At 41.5% G+C, this 20,561-nt stretch overlaps 1 protein-coding gene across 3 annotated transcripts in view; it reads left to right on the top strand.

The window, feature by feature from the left end:
• The window catches only part of LOC124214650 (GATA-binding factor A), a 29,029-nt gene extending 8,635 nt beyond the window's left edge, over positions 1-20,394 (top strand). Inside the window, exons 1-6 of one of the 3 annotated variants that reach the window (XM_046617148.2) lie at positions 6,488-6,569; positions 14,227-14,484; positions 14,698-14,963; positions 16,589-16,761; positions 16,948-17,224; positions 18,372-20,394. In XM_046617148.2, the coding sequence (XP_046473104.1) occupies positions 14,261-14,484; positions 14,698-14,963; positions 16,589-16,761; positions 16,948-17,224; positions 18,372-18,742 (1,311 nt within the window). In that variant the 5' untranslated portion in view covers positions 6,488-6,569; positions 14,227-14,260 and the 3' untranslated portion in view covers positions 18,743-20,394. Of the gene's footprint in view, positions 1-6,487; positions 6,570-14,226; positions 14,485-14,697; positions 14,964-16,588; positions 16,762-16,947; positions 17,225-18,371 lie in introns of those variants that run through there. The other 2 variants (XM_046617149.2, XM_046617147.2) reach the window with 2 other exon arrangements.
• The last annotated feature ends 167 nt before the right edge of the window (positions 20,395-20,561 follow it).

Below are 20,561 nucleotides of genomic sequence, written 5' to 3'. Positions count from 1 at the left end.
CTTCGATCTCTAGGTCGCGATAATTTAATCGACATATTCGCACTTCGCTCTTTTTTCTGTCAAAAAAAAAAAAAAAATTTTTGCGAAAGAACTGTCGCTTTTCTGGACCTCCGGCATTCCGATCTATCACTCAAGTCAAACCGCACAGGAAAGCGGCGGTCAAGCCTTGAGCCCCGAATATCTCACTCCGGTTGGACAACCTCCGCCTCTAGATTCGAATGTGTTTGAATATGGGGCGTTCCCTGCCAATTACGAATGAAACTGACGAACAAACATTCGCGCATTATTTTCTCTTGCCGCAATTATCTCGCTAATCCCTTTAAAAAAAAAAAAAAAATAACACGTACCTCGCAAAATAAATACACGAGTGTTTTATCATAGGTTATAATTACGATCAAATCAACATTTCCTTTATCAACGATTCAAATGAAAATTCAACATTATGGAAAACGATTTTCTAATAGCATTGATAGTCGAATTTGAGTTCTTTGAAAATCGGTCCAACAATCGTATCGAAGCAATTAAAATCCGGAACAACATTATCAGCGGTTGTTTAATTTGATCCTGATTATTCGTTTAGAATTATTACAATTTTTATGAACGAAGAAAATCGGTATCCCGATTTCGCGGGGAATGGCTTATGCGCAGCTGATTGTGAATGTGAGCTCAGTGTGTGTGTGTGTGTATGTCCGAAGCGCAACTTTGTTTTCCGGGCCATCCTAGCTGGTAGAAAGTGTCTCCAAGACCCGACGGTCAGGTACTGTTCCCTATTTCGTATTATACATATGTGTGTCCGTGTGTGTGTATGTATGTATATCCATGCATTATATGTATACATGTGTACGTGTACGTATGTATAGACATGGAGACTTGTGCATGGCTGGAGAGCCACGTGGCACGTGGGTCGTCGAAACTAACGAAACGGTAAAATTGCCTCTCTTGTATACAGCAGATCTGGTCTATCGATGATCGGAAATGTCGGTGATCTTCGATCGAGGATTTTCTTTTATAAGTGCACCCAACCGTTGTTCCGATTTCTCGATCAATTTTCGCATGACTTTATTAAGCCTTAAACACATTCGATTTGATCAATTATCGATCGATTTCAACCATCTCAATTTTAAATTATCCCGTGACAGGTATTTTGATCGATGGATTAAAATTCCACCAGCAATCGTATAATAATTTCTGATTTTCATACCGTAATACATGTCATATGCGTTAGGGTAATAGAAAAAAAAACAATTTGCCATTTTCCGCCGTGACACCCTCTCAAAAGATTATTCATGTCAAAAGAAAGATTCTGTCAAAAGTTGAGCGTTCTACGTTATGTAGAAGGTCGCGCTCATTTGATTTTTCACTTTTTTTTCACATTCTTTGAATGCAATAAATAATGAAAGATCGTTGGATACACTTCTCAAACATCAACTCGAGACTCAATATTACTAATGTGGGTCTTCTTAGTGATGTAAATTAATATTATGATTGATGCGAGCAATAAAAAAAATTTAATGTATAAAAGTGAAAAATCAGAGAACGCTCATCTTTTCCTAGAACCTTTCTTTCAACTTAAACAAATTTATTTTTACCTTTTTTTCCGACGCACCCTGATATATATAATATATATATATATATTATGTCACAATTAATAGTTCGTCTAAATTCTGTTCCCGATCGGTTGTGCCTCGTTCAATTTATGACGGTCGATTCTTTAAGAATCGATGAATAGATCAATGTTGAAATGAATAACACGAAGTCGGTTTACAGTTAATTGAGAGAGGAATGCGGGCAGCTTGGGTGCACAGAAATGGGTGAAAAATGGGAAGCCTCGATCGGCGACCGAGCCGAGTGCGGTAATTGAAAAAGCAAATCGATCGCGTCGATCGGCTTACAGAATCTGGATCGGCAGGATTAGCCTCCGCCGATCTACAGCAAAGAATTATCGTGTACACGTCGCATCGGTCCGCAGGAATACACGCAATGCCATGCAATGCACAAGATCATGCCAAGCCCAACACCCGGGTTTATAACCTGTTCGCCCGCAGAACGTCATCACGCTCGCAGCGTAGAGGAAATCGCGATACAGCTATTGGAGAACTATTTTTATACAACGCGAGCATGCTTCGCGCGTCTTTTCCGTACACAAAGTACCCGTTTCTATGATGCTAGCGTGAGTCTGCGAATGCGCATGCGGGGAGTACAGAAAACACAACTTTCAACTCCTCTGCGCATGCGCCGTCGCGAACGAATCTGACATTACGCGACCCTAACCTCAATTTCGTACTTTGTAAAAGAAAAGAAAAAAAAACACGCGTAACATACTCTTGTTACGTAAAGAATCGTGTGCAAAAAGAAGGCAAAGAAGTTAGTAACGTTATCGTAACGAAACATTGGAGGAAAAGTCACAATTTTCTTAATTTTGCAATGATTTTGAAGGAACCGAGATTTCGAAATGTGAGTGTGTTTTGTTTTTATTACGGTTTACCGAATTTCAAACCATTTCAAAATCGAGACAAAACGATTCTTCCTAAGCATGAATCGTTACGATAAAGTTACTAACTTCAATATAATCCTAAGGATACGAAGTGACGCGTTTTCCTAAACACGCATGGTTACAGTAACGTTGTTACGTTACTAACATCATCCTGAATCAATATTCGTCTTCGGCTCACCTACGACTCGTATTGCAAACTTTTCCCCCTTGTTACACAATATACCATTTCCCGATTCCCACAAGCTTTCTGATCACATAGAGAAAGACGCCGCGAAGCTCGATAAAAAATAAGGATACTGTATTAATCAAAGATGGTTTGGAGCCGGGAAGAAAAAGTTCAGCTTCTGCAAGAGCTTTTTGATTTTAATCGTATGTACCTAGCATAAATATAGAAATGAAAAAAGAGGCCAACACTAACGATTTGGGTGGCGACCTGATTAATCCCATTTGGAAAAGCATGAACACGTTTCATATTTGCGTTCAAATCGCCAATTAGTCTACAAGGTTATGCACAAAAAGAGAAGGCAGACCGAAGAAAGAAGTATAACGTAACAGCAACCACAACAAGAAAAAGAAAAAACGAAAAGGTAAATCAGAGCGAATAGCTGCGTGGCTGAGAATGATTTATCGTCGATATATGTGTTTGATATAATAAATATGGTAATGTTGGTGCGCAGGGCAGGCACGTAGGAACAAGCTGTGCAGCTTTGTCGTGTGTGTAAGGTCTGACCATACGCAAAGATATTTATTGCAACTCGCTCGTAAATAATATCGAGATAGCTGGACTATTATATCGCAGATAAAACATCCCCCGCACTATGTAGTCATGTACGCGTTACGCGTATTATGCTTATTTGAACCGACTTACGGAACGTGACTTACACACGCAGCGCAAAACGCGTTTCACTCTAGGTACGTATGATCGTCGTAAATTTCCAGAAAAGCATCTGTCGCATTTTCGCAACTCGAAATACGCTATTTTAACTGTCGTTCTTTGATTGAAACAATTTTAAACGGTTCTTTAGGCATGTTAACAATTTGACTAACATTTTTTCACAACGCTCCGGTCGATCAGATAAAATTAACGGTGCGAAAAAAAAAAAGAAATATAAAAAATAGTAATGTTTAGAAAAGAAAATGCAGTGTTTGATAATGAAAAAACTGAAAAAATTCAGAGTACTGTTTTAGACTTGGGAGAGTTGCAGAAAAAGATTTCGAACAAAATCAAAAGCCGTGAGAGTCATGGGTTTGCACGGACTTTCCCAAATTGTAAATAATTGTTCCGATTTATAAATAAATTTGATGTGGTCAGAATCAAGACTCATTTCGCAAATTATTAATTATCAAATATCGACGAATAACTTATCGATATCGATTTTCAACAGATTTTGAGCTCTTTCGTCCTTGATTCTGTATTTTTTCCGAACCGCGTGTGCGTTTCAGAAAATTGAGTCCGTTTCTCATTGTCAGCCACCGTGCCTGTAATCGCCGGTCCGTTTTCACTTAACTCTGACCATTCAACCCTCGCCGGGATACTCCGGGATATATTCATATATTTATGTTGATTACAACGTCTCGTCGTCGTAGCTGCTTGACGTTGATATTGAAACGCGTATAATCCGTGGGCCTTCGAAGCACGAAGCTTCGACGAGCAAACAGCTGTTCTCACGTGCAGGCCTACGTGTATTACGCCAACAAGTTTCCATGGTGCCCATACGAGTGTACGTAAAGGCGGAACGCTCATCCGCGCTGGCGATAAGATTGGAATGCAGGACCGCAGAGTCGGCGGTCTATCGCAATTATTCCTATCGCTGCTGACTCTGCGACAAAAATTTCTCGACAATTCTTTTCATCGACGATTTACCAACGTGTGACGGTCATAATTGCGAAGGGAAGAAAATATGCGCGAGAATATTGCAGAGTCGAAATTTAGCGCCCAGCTTAAGCCCTACGTAGGGTTTACAGTTTTTGTATTCGTAAGAACGTTGAATAAATACAGTCGAAATGCAGTACTCAGTTTTCAAATGTTGTCGAAGCTTATTGAAATTATGTCGGAATAGCCCTTGGATCATTCATTGTAAACACTTGAATGTCGCTGTGATAATATATCTGTAGAGGAGGATTTACAGGTCCAATGGAAAAGCTGTAGATTAAATAGCATCTAAATAAGTTCAATCATCCACCGAGAGCGTCAAAGTATGATTTGATACTATAATTTTTACGAGTGGAGTTCCAAAGTAGGGTTTGTTCATAAATTTTTAGGAGCTAGAGGGTCAACGTAGGATTTCTATCGGTTCAGTTTCCTTCAAAGTAGGCTTACACGAACCTTGTTACAGGATGAAATTCAAGCGCTAAATTTCGACACTAGGTACTATAAGGGACGCCTCGTTTCGCAATAATTTATCAGGACGCGGGAAGAGGGCAGGGAGATGTCAAGATTCGCGACAGGATCCTGCGGCTGCGGTTCGGTTCGGGGTTTCTGCGTTATACATACATACCTGTACAATGCAAAAAGAAGGACGAATGATTATACAGGCATCTGGGCGCCGGGTGCAGCCGAACGAACCTTCGCAAAGTTAAGAGACACCGATGCCGCTAATGCAGTCATAGAATTCCTTTCTGCTTTTTTCTTCTTCTTTCTTTTTCGTTTTACCTCGTTTCTACGTCGCTTTTTCTTCCACCTTTGCAGGTCTAAATTGAATTTCGGCAGATATTATACTCGTTGTATACCAAAAACTGACGCGCAAAATTTGCAATGCAAACCGATTGTAACGGAAGCCAAAAATTAAGAACTTGCGGAAATCGGGAAAGAAAAGTTCGATCAATGTATACTCGTCACTTCCTCAAATAATCCGCGCAAAATATTTTCGGCTGTGTGAAATGGTACAAAATTACAAACGCCCAGAATGTGGACTTTGACCCAAAAGAAACGGGCAGATCAGTTTTGAACGTAACAGTGCAATTCACAAGTTAACAATTTGAAAAAGCTGTAACTTCGATATTCGCTAATTATTCAAAAATTTCCCAACATCGCCAATCGATAACTTTGAGGTAATTTCGAGCCGATCGAATTTCCGGTCGGAAATTGTAATCTTGAATCAAAGGTGGGTGGCTGGAGGCTTCTTCACGACTTCCGGTCTGGACTGGACGTGAAACACGACTTTCCCATATTAGGAAAGTGCAGGCGATAATAGATCCGAGGGCGCGAGTTGATTCACCGTAAAAAATTTTGAAAAAAACAAAACAATGTTTCTCTCGTTTGTTTATTCATTCTACTCGTTTCGTTTTTCCTCGTTGTTTGTCTCTCTTTCCTGTATATTCGTCTCATTTTTCGTCGTCCTATAAAAAGCATTCGCGGGACACCAACTTGCGCCACGATATATATACCCGCGACTTTTATCTCACGCGATATCCGAATATCGTTCACTCTTGCTCGGCAAGCCTCGCCGAAAAGGGTCGATCCTTCAGCTGCCGGGGTGAAAATTATCAAGGTAGGGCCGATCCTGCGACAGCTTTTAAAAGGAAAATAAAAATCAGGAGTAAAGTAGACTCAGATCATTCGGTTGGCATAAAAAAAGGAAAATGATTAAATTGCCTCTGCGAATCTGAGCTAATTTTTCCTCTTTTTGGCCAGAACAATTTTACAGTCTATAAGTTTAAGTGACTGTTGGTAAAAAAAAAACATTGACATTTACACGCATGGCAAATGAACAAATGAATAAATAAAATAAAACTGAACATGTATGTGTATACACGCGGAGAAATAATGAAAAGTAATGAATGAGTGGAAAATTCAAGCACAACTTAAGCCGATTGATCGCGTGAGATTACGACATTATGAAGCGTTGAGTCGAATCGATATTACGCCAAGCTGGTGCGCGTATCACTGCAGAGTGGAGAGAAAAAGAATGGTGGCTGATGAAGAAAAAAAAACATTATTGAACAATTTTTAATCGTTGAACGAATTAGCGCAGTTTGGAAAATATCTAAACATTAATCGAACGGTATTTCGATCCTAATGAAATTGAATTTTGTGCGATTGTAAAGTTGAAGAATAATAAGGGAAACGATGATGGTAAGTATGGAGAATGGAATAAAAAAAAGTGAAAAAAATACCGAAGTCGCATTGACGAATATTTTTATCATTGTTGAACGTAAATTTTGTTCTAAAAAAATAAATAATTCTACGTAATGGGATATCATGTGAGGACGATATTTACGCGTATGACTACAGAAACGGTGAAATTCCGTTATGCCGGCGAGTGCAGATATCGCTGCGGGGTTTACGAAGAGAGAGAGAGAGAGAGAGAGGAATGACTGAGTGTTGGAGTCTGGTTTGTGGTTTTACATTGCTTGTTCAATGTAACCATAGTAATATCTGGTAGGAATTCCCTTTTTATTCGATGCCTTATCATACGGGAGACACCCACATACATATCATATCATTAAGAACGTTTTGTATTAAACGTATGCATAAAAATTTCTGTACGAAGCAACAAACCGAGATGATTCCGTGCGTTGTACAAGATAACGTGAGAGGAAAAAAGCGAATAGATAGATAGATAGAGAAAAGCTGCGCTGACGATACGAACGCGATACCACGGTGACAAAGTGTTGGAAATAAAAGAGAACAAAGAAAATTAGGGAGATATTTTTTTTTTCAATTTTATTTGACAAGAAAGGAAATACCATTATAACAATATCGGGTTATTATTTTATTTTCAAATTTGAACTCGACTTTTTTCTCCCTCGGATTTTGAAATGCTGCGGTTCCTTACAAAATGGCCGCATCGGACACGCTTGGTTGCCAGAATCGAAATCCGCACGTTTACAATCGCGAGGCTAACTCGTTATCGCCATTAGTCAGAAGGCGTGATTAATCGTGACTCTTACTTGACTTCCGGGTAAAAAAAATAGCAGGAAAAAGCTTCTGCAACCGTTTGACGTAAGTTTTAAACGATGGTGAATAATTCGGACGAACTCTCCGCGTGCGATGATGAAATAGAAGAAGAAGAAGACGAAGAAGAAGGAGAAGGAAAAGAAGGAAAAAAAGGTGAAGAAAAATGGGAATAAAAAAGAGGAGGATGCCTCTCGGATAGATGGTTCGTTCCCGCTGACAGCGTAAGTACCTTATACAGTTTGGTTTGGGTTATACGACGGCATGCCGCAGCTCGATGCTAGATCTTGCCAGTCGAGAGATAAGCGCCACAGAAGTCTTGTTTTTTCTAATCTTCTCCCGAAACGGGGTTCCCATGACTTTCCAAACGCGTAAAGGTCCAAGAGTCGAAGAAAAGACTCGAACTTGGATCATACTGCTCGTTGCATTCGTGTATAATAAATAACAGAAAAATGCTTCCTAGCCTTACGCTAGTAAAAACAAGGAAAAGCTCTTTCCGCATTAGCTGGAGAAAAAATCCGGATTCAGGTTGAACCGGAAACTACGGTTTTCGGTCGAAAAGGGTCAGGTTATATCCTGCGGTAATCCCGTCTCGTCAGTCAGGGACGATTTCGAGGCAACGTTAACGGACAAAACAAAGAAACTGAAAAGGACGACGGGCGATACGATCGCGAATATTTTCCTTCCTTTTTTTCATCCTTCGACTGCTCTCCTGCTGTTACAGATACACGGAGAGGACCCCGATCGGGGATGAATGGGCAGAGGGATCCTCAAATTGGGACGCGTGCCCGACCCACCACGCTCTTATCTTATGCTTGCATCACGATTTTTGGTTACTCTCGGGGTCACGCCCAAAAGTCGGGTAGCAGGCTCAAATCATTCAAGAGCTACTTAACGGGGGTGGGGGTACAGCTCGAACGCTCTAAAATCGTACCTATTATTAGGAATTTTTTTTTTGTTAGAAAATCAAAACACCCGGAGCAGTATATGTTTGAGGGCTTTATTATTCATAGTTTTGAGAACGTCGCCGAATTTTTTCATTGAAATTATTAACAAAATGACGGCATGCCGCATATAAGTAGCGAACGAATATGAAATCGAGGGTTTTTGCGGCGGTGCATCTCCTGACGTCACTGTTCAACTTGTTGAAAACTTCATTTTTCGATCGGAAAATTGTAGAAAAAATTCTTATAAAAAAATGCTGGGATTGAAATTCAAAAATCTAGCTAGGAGTTCGAATCGATAAACAAGTTTTAAAGATTGTGTCAAAATTTCAAGTCGCTTGGATAAAAATTGACAGAGGAATCTCCATTTTGTTATTAGTTTCAATGAAAAAATTCCAAAAGGTTCTTAAGACTGTAAATGATAAAGCCCTCAAACTCAAATTCCTCCAAGTGTTTTCATTATCTTTAAAAAAACAAAATAAGCATGATTTTAGACCGTCTAAACTGTTACCACCTGTTAGGTACCAATTTACATGTTGTAAATTTACAAATTAGTCACAGTGCCGTAAAATACCACGTAATTGTGTTAAATTTAGATCAAAACTTTTTTAATTTATAGGAAAAAAACAAGAAACTAATTGGTAAATTTATTGTATTTGTAAATTGAATGAACAGTAAATGTAGGGTGAATTCACTGTTCCGTATCGGAATAAAACTTTCAGTAAGGTGCAGAAAGTTCGATAGAAAAATTTTCAACAATTTATGCAACGATCCTCCAATTATTAACCTCGACAATTGTCAAAGCGTGTCGAATTTTATATTTCAATTATATAATGTATATGTATATATATATATAATTTTTTTTCTCGTTCCGTGAACTTGGAACCTGCTCGTTACGTTCGTTTGAGAAACGATCGGTGAGGCTGCGAAGATGTCTCCGCGTGTATCGATGAGGCAGGGTCAACGAACCCTTGAAAATCCGTTTCGAAGACGGCGGCGGGAATACAGCCTTCCGTGCCGTCCCTCGTGTCCAGCCTCTTTATTATCCCGTGTCGCAAAAATCGAGTCTGTCCGTCGGAGGATTCGGGTCTTGGGTCGGCAAGGATTTCTCTCGTCGGTGGCAGGGGAGGAGGAAGGCTTACAATTAGAGGGGCCGCGGCCTGAGAGTGTGTCAGAGTGACGCACCGGGTCCCCAAAGAGAGATTCCTCCCGAAGGACGACGCCGGCCGAGACTCGTATGTATATCGGCGTATTAACCGATGCTGAACCTCCCGGAGAAACGGACCCCCGACTACCGCCGCCGACGACCAGATACAAGAAAACCCTTCTACGCGATCTCAGCCCCCGGCGTCCTGGCGCCTCGTCTTCTAATCGGCCTCCCTCTCCTCCTCCTTCCCTTCCCCCCTCTATCCTCTTTCCTCATTCCTCGCTCTCCGATTCTCCTACCGACTAACTTTATTACACATTTTCTCATCGCGATCTTCGCTGCCTGGTTCGCAAAATTTTTATTACTCGTACATATATATACGTACTCGTGTTCGTTTTATTATGCTCTTTGCCTTTTTGTACACTCGTCGTTACTTATTTAGACCTGTTGTTTTTTCTTTTTTTTTTTTATTTTCTTAGGGTTCTTTCTCTGCGTCCCAGCTCTGTTCTTCTGCAAAATAATTTTCTTGCAGTGCGTAACAAGGCGTTATACTTGTTACGATTTATCGAACTTTCGTCAATGTTCATCCAATCAAATATACCAGATTCAATGATCGATCAATTTTAATCCGTGTAAATTGTCTGAGACGTCCTACTTTTTTTTCTTTTTTTTTCCAACTGTTTTATTCAAGCTGTAACTAGAAGAGTACAGTGAAATTGAATAGGTATAATTTAAGCATTGTTACAATTGAAATAATGCGTTTGATTGTCTTTTTCTGCTACGCTACATTTTCTACTAACTGAAACGCCAATCGGTTTGTATAGTTTACTACGTTTGTTCAGGCTAATAAGACTCTTACATGTTCACTTTATCTCAGCACGAACATCAAATTATCGCCACTGTCACAAAAAAAAAAAAAAACAAAAGAAAATACGGTACAAGTGACAGCGAAACATATATAGGCTCTAAAACTCATTGATTTCCGCATAGTCAAATTTTTCTTTTCAGTTACGGTAAAAAACGAAAACAGTTCAGGACTGAGTTGTAAAATTGTTTAACATGAAATCACGCAGAAGGGCAACTACAATGTTAAGAAAAATGTAACTAAACATAATGTCCCAACAGATCGACTATATATTTGTGTCATTTGTTATTAAATAAGAGACAAATTTTTGTAACCTTAACATTTCAATTGTTACATTAACATTTAATTTGTGCTTTGTACTTTTTCTTTCGGCGAGTAATGAATTTTAAAAAATGTTTAAGCCGATTCAAAAATATTAGTGGACCTGTGGGAGATTATTTATTTATTTTTTTTTAAATTTTTTGCAACCGTGTACGAAAAAATATATGTTAAATTGAGTAACGTCGTTAATCGAGGATACGGTGAACACTCGATTGATGCAACGTAAAATTGGAGGATGAAATTGAAAATATACCCATAGATGGGGAAAAAAAGCGAGGAAACAAGCGAAAAAAATAAGGACTACATCCAGGTAGGGTGGTGGCTCAGTGAATATTCGAGAGGCCTGAAAACGTCGGCTGCTGTCAGGTACTGACTAAGAAGCGAAAAAGCATACCTACCTGGATAGGCTCTTATTGGCGTTTAATGCGCTTCCACCGCTCCCCGAAGGGCCCGGTGCGACGTAACGCCGGGTGACAGATCCTGCCGATCCCGATGCACTTCGGAACGACGACGCCAGCCGACGGCCCGGCGCCAAAGACGCCACTCTTCTTGGCGCCAACGCCAACCGCCGACCCCCGACGAATTCGCTGCGGAGAAACGTCCGACTTCGACTATTGTCCGATTACTGGACTGCGTTTTACTAACGATTTTTTTTTTTTTTTAATTTTTTTATTTCATCACACAAATTTTCGCACCGCGCTTGCATAATTTTTGGGACGCTATACGTTTTCTTTCTTTTTTTTTTCTGCTTCACGTTTCGAGAAAGAAATAAAGAAAATATTTCGGATGAGTAGATATTTGTTTAATGTACCGTTTCTCTGTTTTCAGAGAAAAAAAGGGGAAGTTATTGAAATCAAACCGAAAGTGAAAGGTTTAATGTGTTGGGGTAGTTTTTATTTTCCTCGTGTCGGAATTTCTTCTCCTTCAACCTCCGGGAGTAATAAACGTGTGTGGAAAAAAATTTGGCTAAATCCTAGAATTTTTCCGATAATTCTAACAGGCCAAGCAGTCGAATTTTTATACGGAAAAATGCACGCGTTTCAACTTTTTTTTTTTTTTACACTGTCGACTACTTTGAAACTAGATATTATTTAAAATATTCCTCTGGCTATTCTGCAGGAAATTTAATGCTCTACAAAAAAGATCTTCTTACCAGATTTTCGTAAATCTGATATTTATCACGTTATTAGTGAAAAAATAAAGACAGTTCTTCGTTGACAAAAAATTAAAAATATTCGGCGATGGGTAGAAATTTTTAGGCGAAGGTTTTTTGTTTGTCACCGATAACGAATCCAAGGTCAGACTTTCAAAATTTGTAATGTCGCATGCATTTAAAAATTCGAATTGGATAATAATGGTTTTTTTTCGAGGAATTTGGAACCTACAGCGTGAAATCGAGATGTTCGGGGACAGGTTTACAGCCGCTTGTTAAATCACATTTCAACGTTGAGTTTTCATGCAGATTTCATTCGTTCTCTAATTTTCACTGAGTTTCAACAGAGCTTCTATTTATATTACCGATTTCTCACCTACGGAGGTATTCTAAATTTTTTTCATAATTCTATCAAACTTCACCATATTTTATGTGCTTTAACGAAATTCGGAATACTCTTTGTATCACGGAATGACACAGAACACAAAAAGTTTCGTGCAAACACGTATTGTAAAATTCACCCCGACTCCATAACTTCTATAACTCTGTACGACTTCGTGTATTTGAACGAAAAAAAAAAAAATGATTATGACTTCAATGACATCGATGTCATCCGACTGTTGAACATTCTAAACTCGAATTCTCAAATTCGAGCGCAAAATTTCCGAGTTCCATCTCGCGGGATGCATAATATACCTAATCAGGATTTCCACGGTAGCTCGAGACGCGGAGGATCGGGTATATTTGTATTCGGAGTATAATTCTAATCGGAAATTCTCGAGGACGTAACGCAGCTGCGGTAGCCCGTTGGACTGGAATTCATACACATATAATACGAACATGCCGTATACGCTTGTCGCTAGCGATATCTAATTTATGGTTTTGATTAAAACGCACGCGTTCTGTCATACGCGTTACAACGCACAGGCCGCGTTACTGTTGCAGTAGATGCGAAGAGTTAACGGATTGATTGCGGCCGCAGCCGCCGCCGGTGTAATAACTCCGCGTTGAAACGATTTTTCGATAATTAACACGTCGCTATTTTTGATCTCCAGCTCCACGTTTATTTTCTCTACTTTTTTTTTATCCTTTCTTCATTCCGCATGCGTTCATTTTAACCGCAACGCATTCCTTTATTCCCCCAGAAATAGAAATAATAAAAACAGAAGCGATTGCTAAACCGCGAGAAAGACAGCAGTCTCCGCGATACGACGGTTGACGAGTCTTCGTGGAACGGAAATTAGTCAATACCACAAAGATAAGCGAGCTTATTAATATAACTCGAACAAATTTCAGCCCCACACTTTTGATTCGCAGAATTATAAACGATAGTTGTAATATTTTTCGCCTGATCGCGGTCCCGCAGCTCCAGAGTCGTCGTCCTCTTATCAGTTTCAAATTCAAATTCGTTCCCGCCCCGCATATTTTCCCGCCTCGTTTAGGCGCGCTCGTCAATTTTTTCACCCGCACCAGTCGCCCGGCACGCTATCGGCTGCCCGTATCGTCGCGCAGATAACCGGCTCATTATCACTGGCATGGCAAGTGTGTGATAATTATGCTCGTACCACGTTCGGCATAACAACAGCTCTGACAAAGTTACACGCTGTGCGTGCACTGTCGATTTCAACGGTCGACGAACAAGTTTTCGATGCGAAATTGTCCAAACCAGTTACATAATTGATGCCCAATGTCTAACTTGAGTACGAAAATCGGCGATTTTCATATACTTAGACGTTCCATATTTCCACGCAAAGCGACGATCGCGATCAAACGTGGAGTTCGGCTATTCCTGGGCCTCGAGCTGCGATTCAAATTGCGAATCGAAGCGCAGTTGCGCATCCGGTCGGATTGAAAATAATGCGAACAGTGCGCAGCTCGCTCGGGTGATCAGCTTCGGTCAGGGTCCCGCCTACACGCGTATAAAGCTGAGCTCGAAGCCGCGATGGCTGCGCTCGTTATCTCTGATCGGCGGAGGAGGAGACACGGCTGCGCTCTCCCGGCCTTCTGGTTCCCTCTCCCTCTCTCTTTCACGATCTCCGTCTTTCTTTTTCCCACAGTGAATCGCGGCAAGCGATACGCGCCTGCGCGTCGAACGTCACGAGCATCGGGCGCTCGATTCGCCGTTGAGATTCAAAGGTGCGTCGATCGCACCCCAAAACCAACCCCGGGGCGGATTCGATCCTCGGATCAATTCCGTCCCCGTAAATCAAGCTCTGCCCCGTTTCCCCCCGCCGGAAGTTCGTCGATTACTTCGGGGTGTAGCGGGGTACCACGAGGGTTGCGATATTTCCATTGTAATTACACCTACCCACTGACCGCCGCTGAATCCAGGGACTAAATTTCTCCTCTTTGTTGTTTCTGTTTCGCTCATACTTACCTCTTCGACGACTCGGACTCGGCTGCAGACGTACCGTCGGTCAACGGCCGCAGGTGTAGATAATGTTTCACGGAAGCAGTAGCTCCGGGTACGGCGCTGGTTCCGACTACCAACAACAATCCCAGCAGCAGCAGCAGCAGCAACAACAGCAACAGCAACAACAGCAACAGCAGCACACCCAGCAACTCCAGGCCCCCGTCTACGTTCCGTCCTCGAGGCCCACCCTTGCCTCTGCGGCGACCGCCGCTCAGTATCACTCGTTTTCCGCCTCCGCGTCCCCGGCTTGGTGAGTGATCGTCATCGTCATCATCATCGTCGGCTTGTTCCTCACCCTTCTCACGGTCATCATCTTCTTATTCATCTTCATCTTTTTAATGCTCATCTCTGTTTCTTCTTCTCCTTCTTCTTCACCTTCTTCGTGATAACCTTTTTCATGGACATCTTTTTCTTCTCCCTATTCATCTTCTTCGTCATCACCCTCCATTACCATTTCCATCAGGGAGAAGACGGCGTCATGGCAGCACGGCGTTGAGTCCTACGCTGCCCATCACGCGTTGACGGGTCACTCGGGTGCCTCGTCCGGGGGTATGGGACCCCACGGACCTCACGGGCCCCATGGACCCCACAGCAGTCACCCCCACTCGGCCCATCCCCATTCCACCCTCGCAGCCGCTGCCGCTGCTCCGTTCTACGCGCAAAACGTCGCCATGATGTCTTCTTGGAGAGCTTACGACGGCAGTGGATTTCAGAGAGCGTCGCCCTACGGTGAGACCTAAATTTTTTTTTCTTATCACGTTTCCACGTTTTGTTCAGTAATTGTTATCACAATAAATAAGGTATCGTTACAATTGAGAGCAGTAACGTTTTTAATGAGGAATTAAAAAAAAAAACAAAAAAAAACTCGTTTCACGCGTGACTAGTTTGTGGATCAGGGCACGAACCTGATCTCTTTGTTTATTCGCTAAAACCAAAGTCTTTGGCGAATGGAAGTTTTGTTACCTTGTATGAGAACAGTTATGCACAGCGGTGAATCGTATTTGGTGAATTCATATCCAGTAACGAGTATCATTCGAAGCATTTTGATAGCAACAACATCAAGTGCTGACAATTTTTTAAGATAATCAGGTCACCAGACAATACTCTGCAGAGTCACCGTACCTACCAGAGTAAAGTCCGAATTCTACGACAACGTCTTTTCAAATTCCTCTTGTTCCCGATTCTTCCAAAAGATCGATGCAACTTGAGAAGAAGGATCCCCGCATGATCGCGACAATGATCTATGCATCCCGTTCTAACGGCGATCTATCAAATTCCAGTACGCTGGGCACGTAACGCCGAGAAGCTTGAGAGTTCGCAGACACGGTGCATCGGCCTTAGTTATAACGGTTAGAGAGCGAGGAGAACCGAGTCTGCCGGGCATAGACAGGGCCATGTGCACCGAGTGGCGTGATAGCGGCGTCTTTGAGGCGGGTTAAATTGAAAGAAGGCGGCCGACGGCGGGGCCCGGTCAAGAGTGCATCCTCGACGTCGGCGTTTTCGGCGTCAGCGCGGCAACCGCGACTAACCGACACTTAAGAAGACGTCTGTCTGTCTTTGAAGCCGAAATCCTCCTCATCCTCGCTTCTACGTGCATACGCCTAATCGCGCCGCGTGGCGGAGACCAGATTGCGCCTCGAATTGTGATAACGAAACTCGGTGCTCCGAAATCGACGAAAGCTCAAGGCTCGTTTCGAAAGGAACCCGCAGAGAAGCCTTACGGAAATTGCCTGGATTTTCAATATGTTATAGTACATATCCGCCGGATCAAATGTTTTCACGGGGTTCCAAAATGTGAACAGGAGGGTGGTGAATGGATTTTTTGATATCTATGGATTACGCGCTTTTTACGAATTACAAAGCTTCGACGGGAACTTGATATCAAATATATCACTCGGGAACTGTAATGACAAGTGGATTGTTGCAAGTATCGGAGGGTCTCGTTCTTCACGCGAAATCTGACGTCGCACCTCCTTCCGGTAAACCAGCGAGTTCGTAGATGGACTCGATGCATCGATGGATTCAATCACAGCTTCCTGCTCATCTTCGAGAAGGATTCGATTCGCTTGATTTCAAGTACCCTTGAAGCTTTATAGTTTATGAAAATCACCAAATCCACGGACGTGAAAAAACCTGGAGACCTTTCTTCCGAAGCCCGTATCTCGGAATCTACTGATTTTAGAGACTTGTGTCTATGAGAACTTTTGATCGGAAGGATATGTACCGTAACAAAAAGATTCTGCGGGATCCTTTGATTGGCAGGCCTGGTTCTGGGACTTGAAGAAATTTTAACCACCAAATCCAAGTCATTTATCAACCATCTCCCTAACGTGTCGTGCGTATACTTCTTACAGACACCGCAATGGACTTTCAATTCGGCGAGGGAAGAGAGTGCGTTAATTGTGGTGCGATATCGACGCCTCTCTGGCGGAGGGACGGAACCGGTCATTACCTCTGCAACGCCTGCGGTTTGTACCATAAAATGAACGGGATGAACCGACCGCTGATCAAGCCCTCGAAACGCCTCGTAAGTCTAAATCTCCCTCGCGAAAATTTACCGCGGTTATATATATATATATATATTTTCTTTTTTGACCGCCGATTCGGTACCGCGGCTAAAGGACTTGTTTCTTTTTCTTTTCGCAACCACCGAATCGGCGATGAAAATTCTCCGCACGGCAGAGTTTCAGGGGGCGTTTGAGCAATGGGGTAGATCTCTGAATTTCAGACCGCTACCCGCCGGCTTGGCCTCTGCTGCACGAACTGTGGCACGAGGACGACGACCCTGTGGAGGCGCAACAACGAGGGCGAACCCGTATGCAACGCCTGCGGACTCTACTTCAAGCTTCACGGAGTCAACCGACCCTTGGCCATGCGGAAGGACGGGATTCAAACCCGCAAACGGAAGCCAAAAAAAACGCCCGAGCCCAACGCGCGACCCTCCAATGAACACGACAACTCCACCTCGACCACCTCATCGCCCTCCGGAGGTTAGTATTCTCACTGTTTTTCAATCGCTTCGTTATATTCGTCGAATCTCTTCTACATACGTACTCAGCGTCTTTCTGCATGTCAGTCCGTATCTTCGCTTATAAATCCATAATCACGGAACCAATTTCGATTGTCTTTCTTTACTGCGGATAGCTTCAACGTCTGGCCAGGTTCTAGGCTTTATTTTGTTACAACTAGATGGATTGGTTTTGGGGATGTAACGATATTTGTAAGCCGAGTTAACACGGAATGATACCCTTGTCCAAACGCTGACCAAGCTCTTACGGATAAAGGAAAGTTATGTTCAAAAGTTTTCAAGGTTTTGATAATAGTTCTACAAAAAAGGCCGCTACCGCATATGGCTATACATATAGAGCATAGGCTACGTCTAAGAGTTTTGCTGCAACGGGCTGCTAGTCTTATGATATAGCGTAACAATCCTTGATAAATGGTCCAGGTAGAGTCTTGCAATACTTTCATCCACCCCGGATTGGGGCAAAAAGCTTTATAAAACAATGAAGAAAATGGAATATGGAATATTTTTACTGTCAGAATGCAGGCCGAACCATAACGAAAAAGTTAAAAATGTGTTGAAAATTAGTTGTATTCATTTTCACTGTACAGAAATGTCCGTGAAGGTATAGACCTGTATTATCACTTCTAGTTTACCTCTGATAAGCTATCACTTCACGGTTGCGTTACGGCTGATAAATATTTGTCGCGCGACATTTTAACTCGCGTTCTGTACTTAAAATTAGCGAAACTTGGAATCAGGTCAGAAATATGTCGAAATAAAAAAAGGTACCCAGAGTACAATTGAACCCGATCAAAGTAATTGTGTTTAAAAACAAAGTCCCAGCGATCAAAAAATTCTCGAAACTGCGAATCAAATTGTTATACCTATCAATCCACGCGAGAGAAGTCCACTTAATTTCACCGTTTCATTACCAAAGAATTATTTCAGTTCGTAGTTTTCAAAATATTTCCCGTACAATTCCTCGAACTTGATCAACCGATGTATGTAACCACAGATCATATCGAATGACACTTTTGTCAAACTATCCGATCACGTTTTCGTTCGCATCCTTTTCTCGTACGATTCCTCCTAACAAAGATTAAAATAAGAAATCTTTCCGTTCCAATCAGCGGAGTTGAAACCGAGCCAACAGCAGCAGAGATCTCAACAGCAACAACAGCAACAGCAACAGCAGCAGCAGCAGCAGCAAATAGACACGTCGAAGGCGTCTCACTCCAGTACGGTAAGCTCTGAGAGGCCTGTTTACCTCGGGCACACCTCTCTGCTCGCAAGCACAGGCACAGCGACGGTGAAAGCTGAGCCCCGAACTTGCGACGGTGGAATCGGGCAGCAGTACGCCTCCTACTATCAGCACCCTCACCAGCTTGGAACACCGGCCAGCGAGCACCAGCAGCAAGGCTACTACGGATCGGGGCAAGAGGCCCCCTATCACCACCAGCACCACGTAACGGCGGCAGCGAAGCTCCTCGCCTCGTCGTAAGCTTTTCTCTATGCCGACGAAAGCTGCCGGTCACAATTCATACCTGCGTTACCCTTCTTCTTGCGAGCTGCACGAATCAACGAGCTCTCGGTAATAGTTTATCGTGCGACAAGGAGGCAAACTCGGTCTCTTCGGGATGCGGACCGTAAGTTTGCAACACGAGTCGCGGGTGAGCCGAAGACGAATATTGACGAGGGTGAAGTTAGTAGCTTTGCTGTATTGATGTGTGCTCAGGGAAAATCGTTACTTCGCACCTTTAGGATCATATTGAAGTTAGTAAAGGAAGAATCGTTGTTTCGCGTTTTTGGAATTGTTTGAAATTCGGTAAACCGTAATAAAACAAAACACACTCATATCTCGAAACCCCGGTTACTTCAAAATCATTGTAGAGCTAAGAAAATTCTACTTTTCACTCCAATGTATCGGTACGATAACGTTACCAACATCAACCTTGTCCTTTAGGAATGTCTGAAATTTAGTAAACCATGATGAATAAAATATACTGGTATTTTGCGAGACCAACTCCCTGCAAGTCTTTCTAAACTTGCGTAATAACGATTTTTTCCCTGATGTTTCGTTACGTTAACGTTACTAACAAATAAGCGCGGCGAAAATACCGTCGCCTCCTCGTTGCACACGATTCTTTACGTAACAGGAGTCTTTTATGTACTCCGCTCATGCGCATTCGCAGATTCACCCCACCGTCACAGAAACGGTTACTTCGTGTACGTAAAAGACGCTTGAAAAAACGCGTAAAAGATGCTCGCGTTGCGTAAAAAGAATTTTTCAAATTTTCAGAGCGCTTTTGTCATTCTACTTGATAGTAAAAATACATACGTTTATATATTGATAGGAAATTGTATAGGTATGCAACACACGTGCAAACATCTTGCGTCACAGATATTATATTTCAAGCTGTTCGACAGCGAGATAAATTCGTCGATTAGGATAAAACGTCTAATGGGAACAACTGATCGGGACTGTTGCCATATTTGCGGATCTAAGTAAGTTATTATATGCAAATAGCTAGCGGAGAGAGCCATTAAGCGATTTAAAAATTTCATATATGAATAAATAAATTATATATGTAACATGTACATGTAATATGTACCGCATTAATTATTGTGAAATAAACTGAGCTACACATAGATGCACACACCTATTTATACATACATACAACATTCATATAAACATAATAATAACGAAACATCGATCAATGTTGACCCTGTGTATTCACACAGGGTTATGCGTTAATCATAGGAAAACGAAAGAAAAGTTTATAAATATAAATAAATATACATACATATACATACATATATTACAACATTGCGTGTAAATACATGATAATTATTATCGGATTCTGATATTTCTGAAAATATCTCAGCAATATATTACATAGACTAAGTATATATATATATATATATATATTGGATAGCAACGTTATAGTATATATAAATTGTTTTCATTATTATTATCATTTGCTCGTCCTCGTTTTTTTTTTTTTTTTTCTCCTGAAACTCCGAAGCGAATAATACACATAATTATTACACCACAATAATGATAATTGTAACGATTGAGAAAAAACATGCTACTACTATTATTATTAATTATTTCTACTATTATTATTATTATTATTAATATTATTATTAAAACTTAACAATGTACTTACAATAAATATTCGTTGAAAATTCTCTCACGGTTAGTTATCCCAAAAACATATATCGTTTTAATATATGTTAGTAATTTACAGATATTTGAAGATTTTATTACTATCACATCAATTTCAAGTCTGTCAAAGGGACTGAGAATTAATTTTATT

The sequence above is a fragment of the Neodiprion pinetum genome, chromosome 3 (genome assembly GCF_021155775.2).
Source record: "Neodiprion pinetum isolate iyNeoPine1 chromosome 3, iyNeoPine1.2, whole genome shotgun sequence".
Lineage (NCBI taxonomy): Eukaryota > Metazoa > Arthropoda > Insecta > Hymenoptera > Diprionidae > Neodiprion > Neodiprion pinetum.
This window is presented reverse-complemented; position numbering and strand designations above follow the sequence as displayed.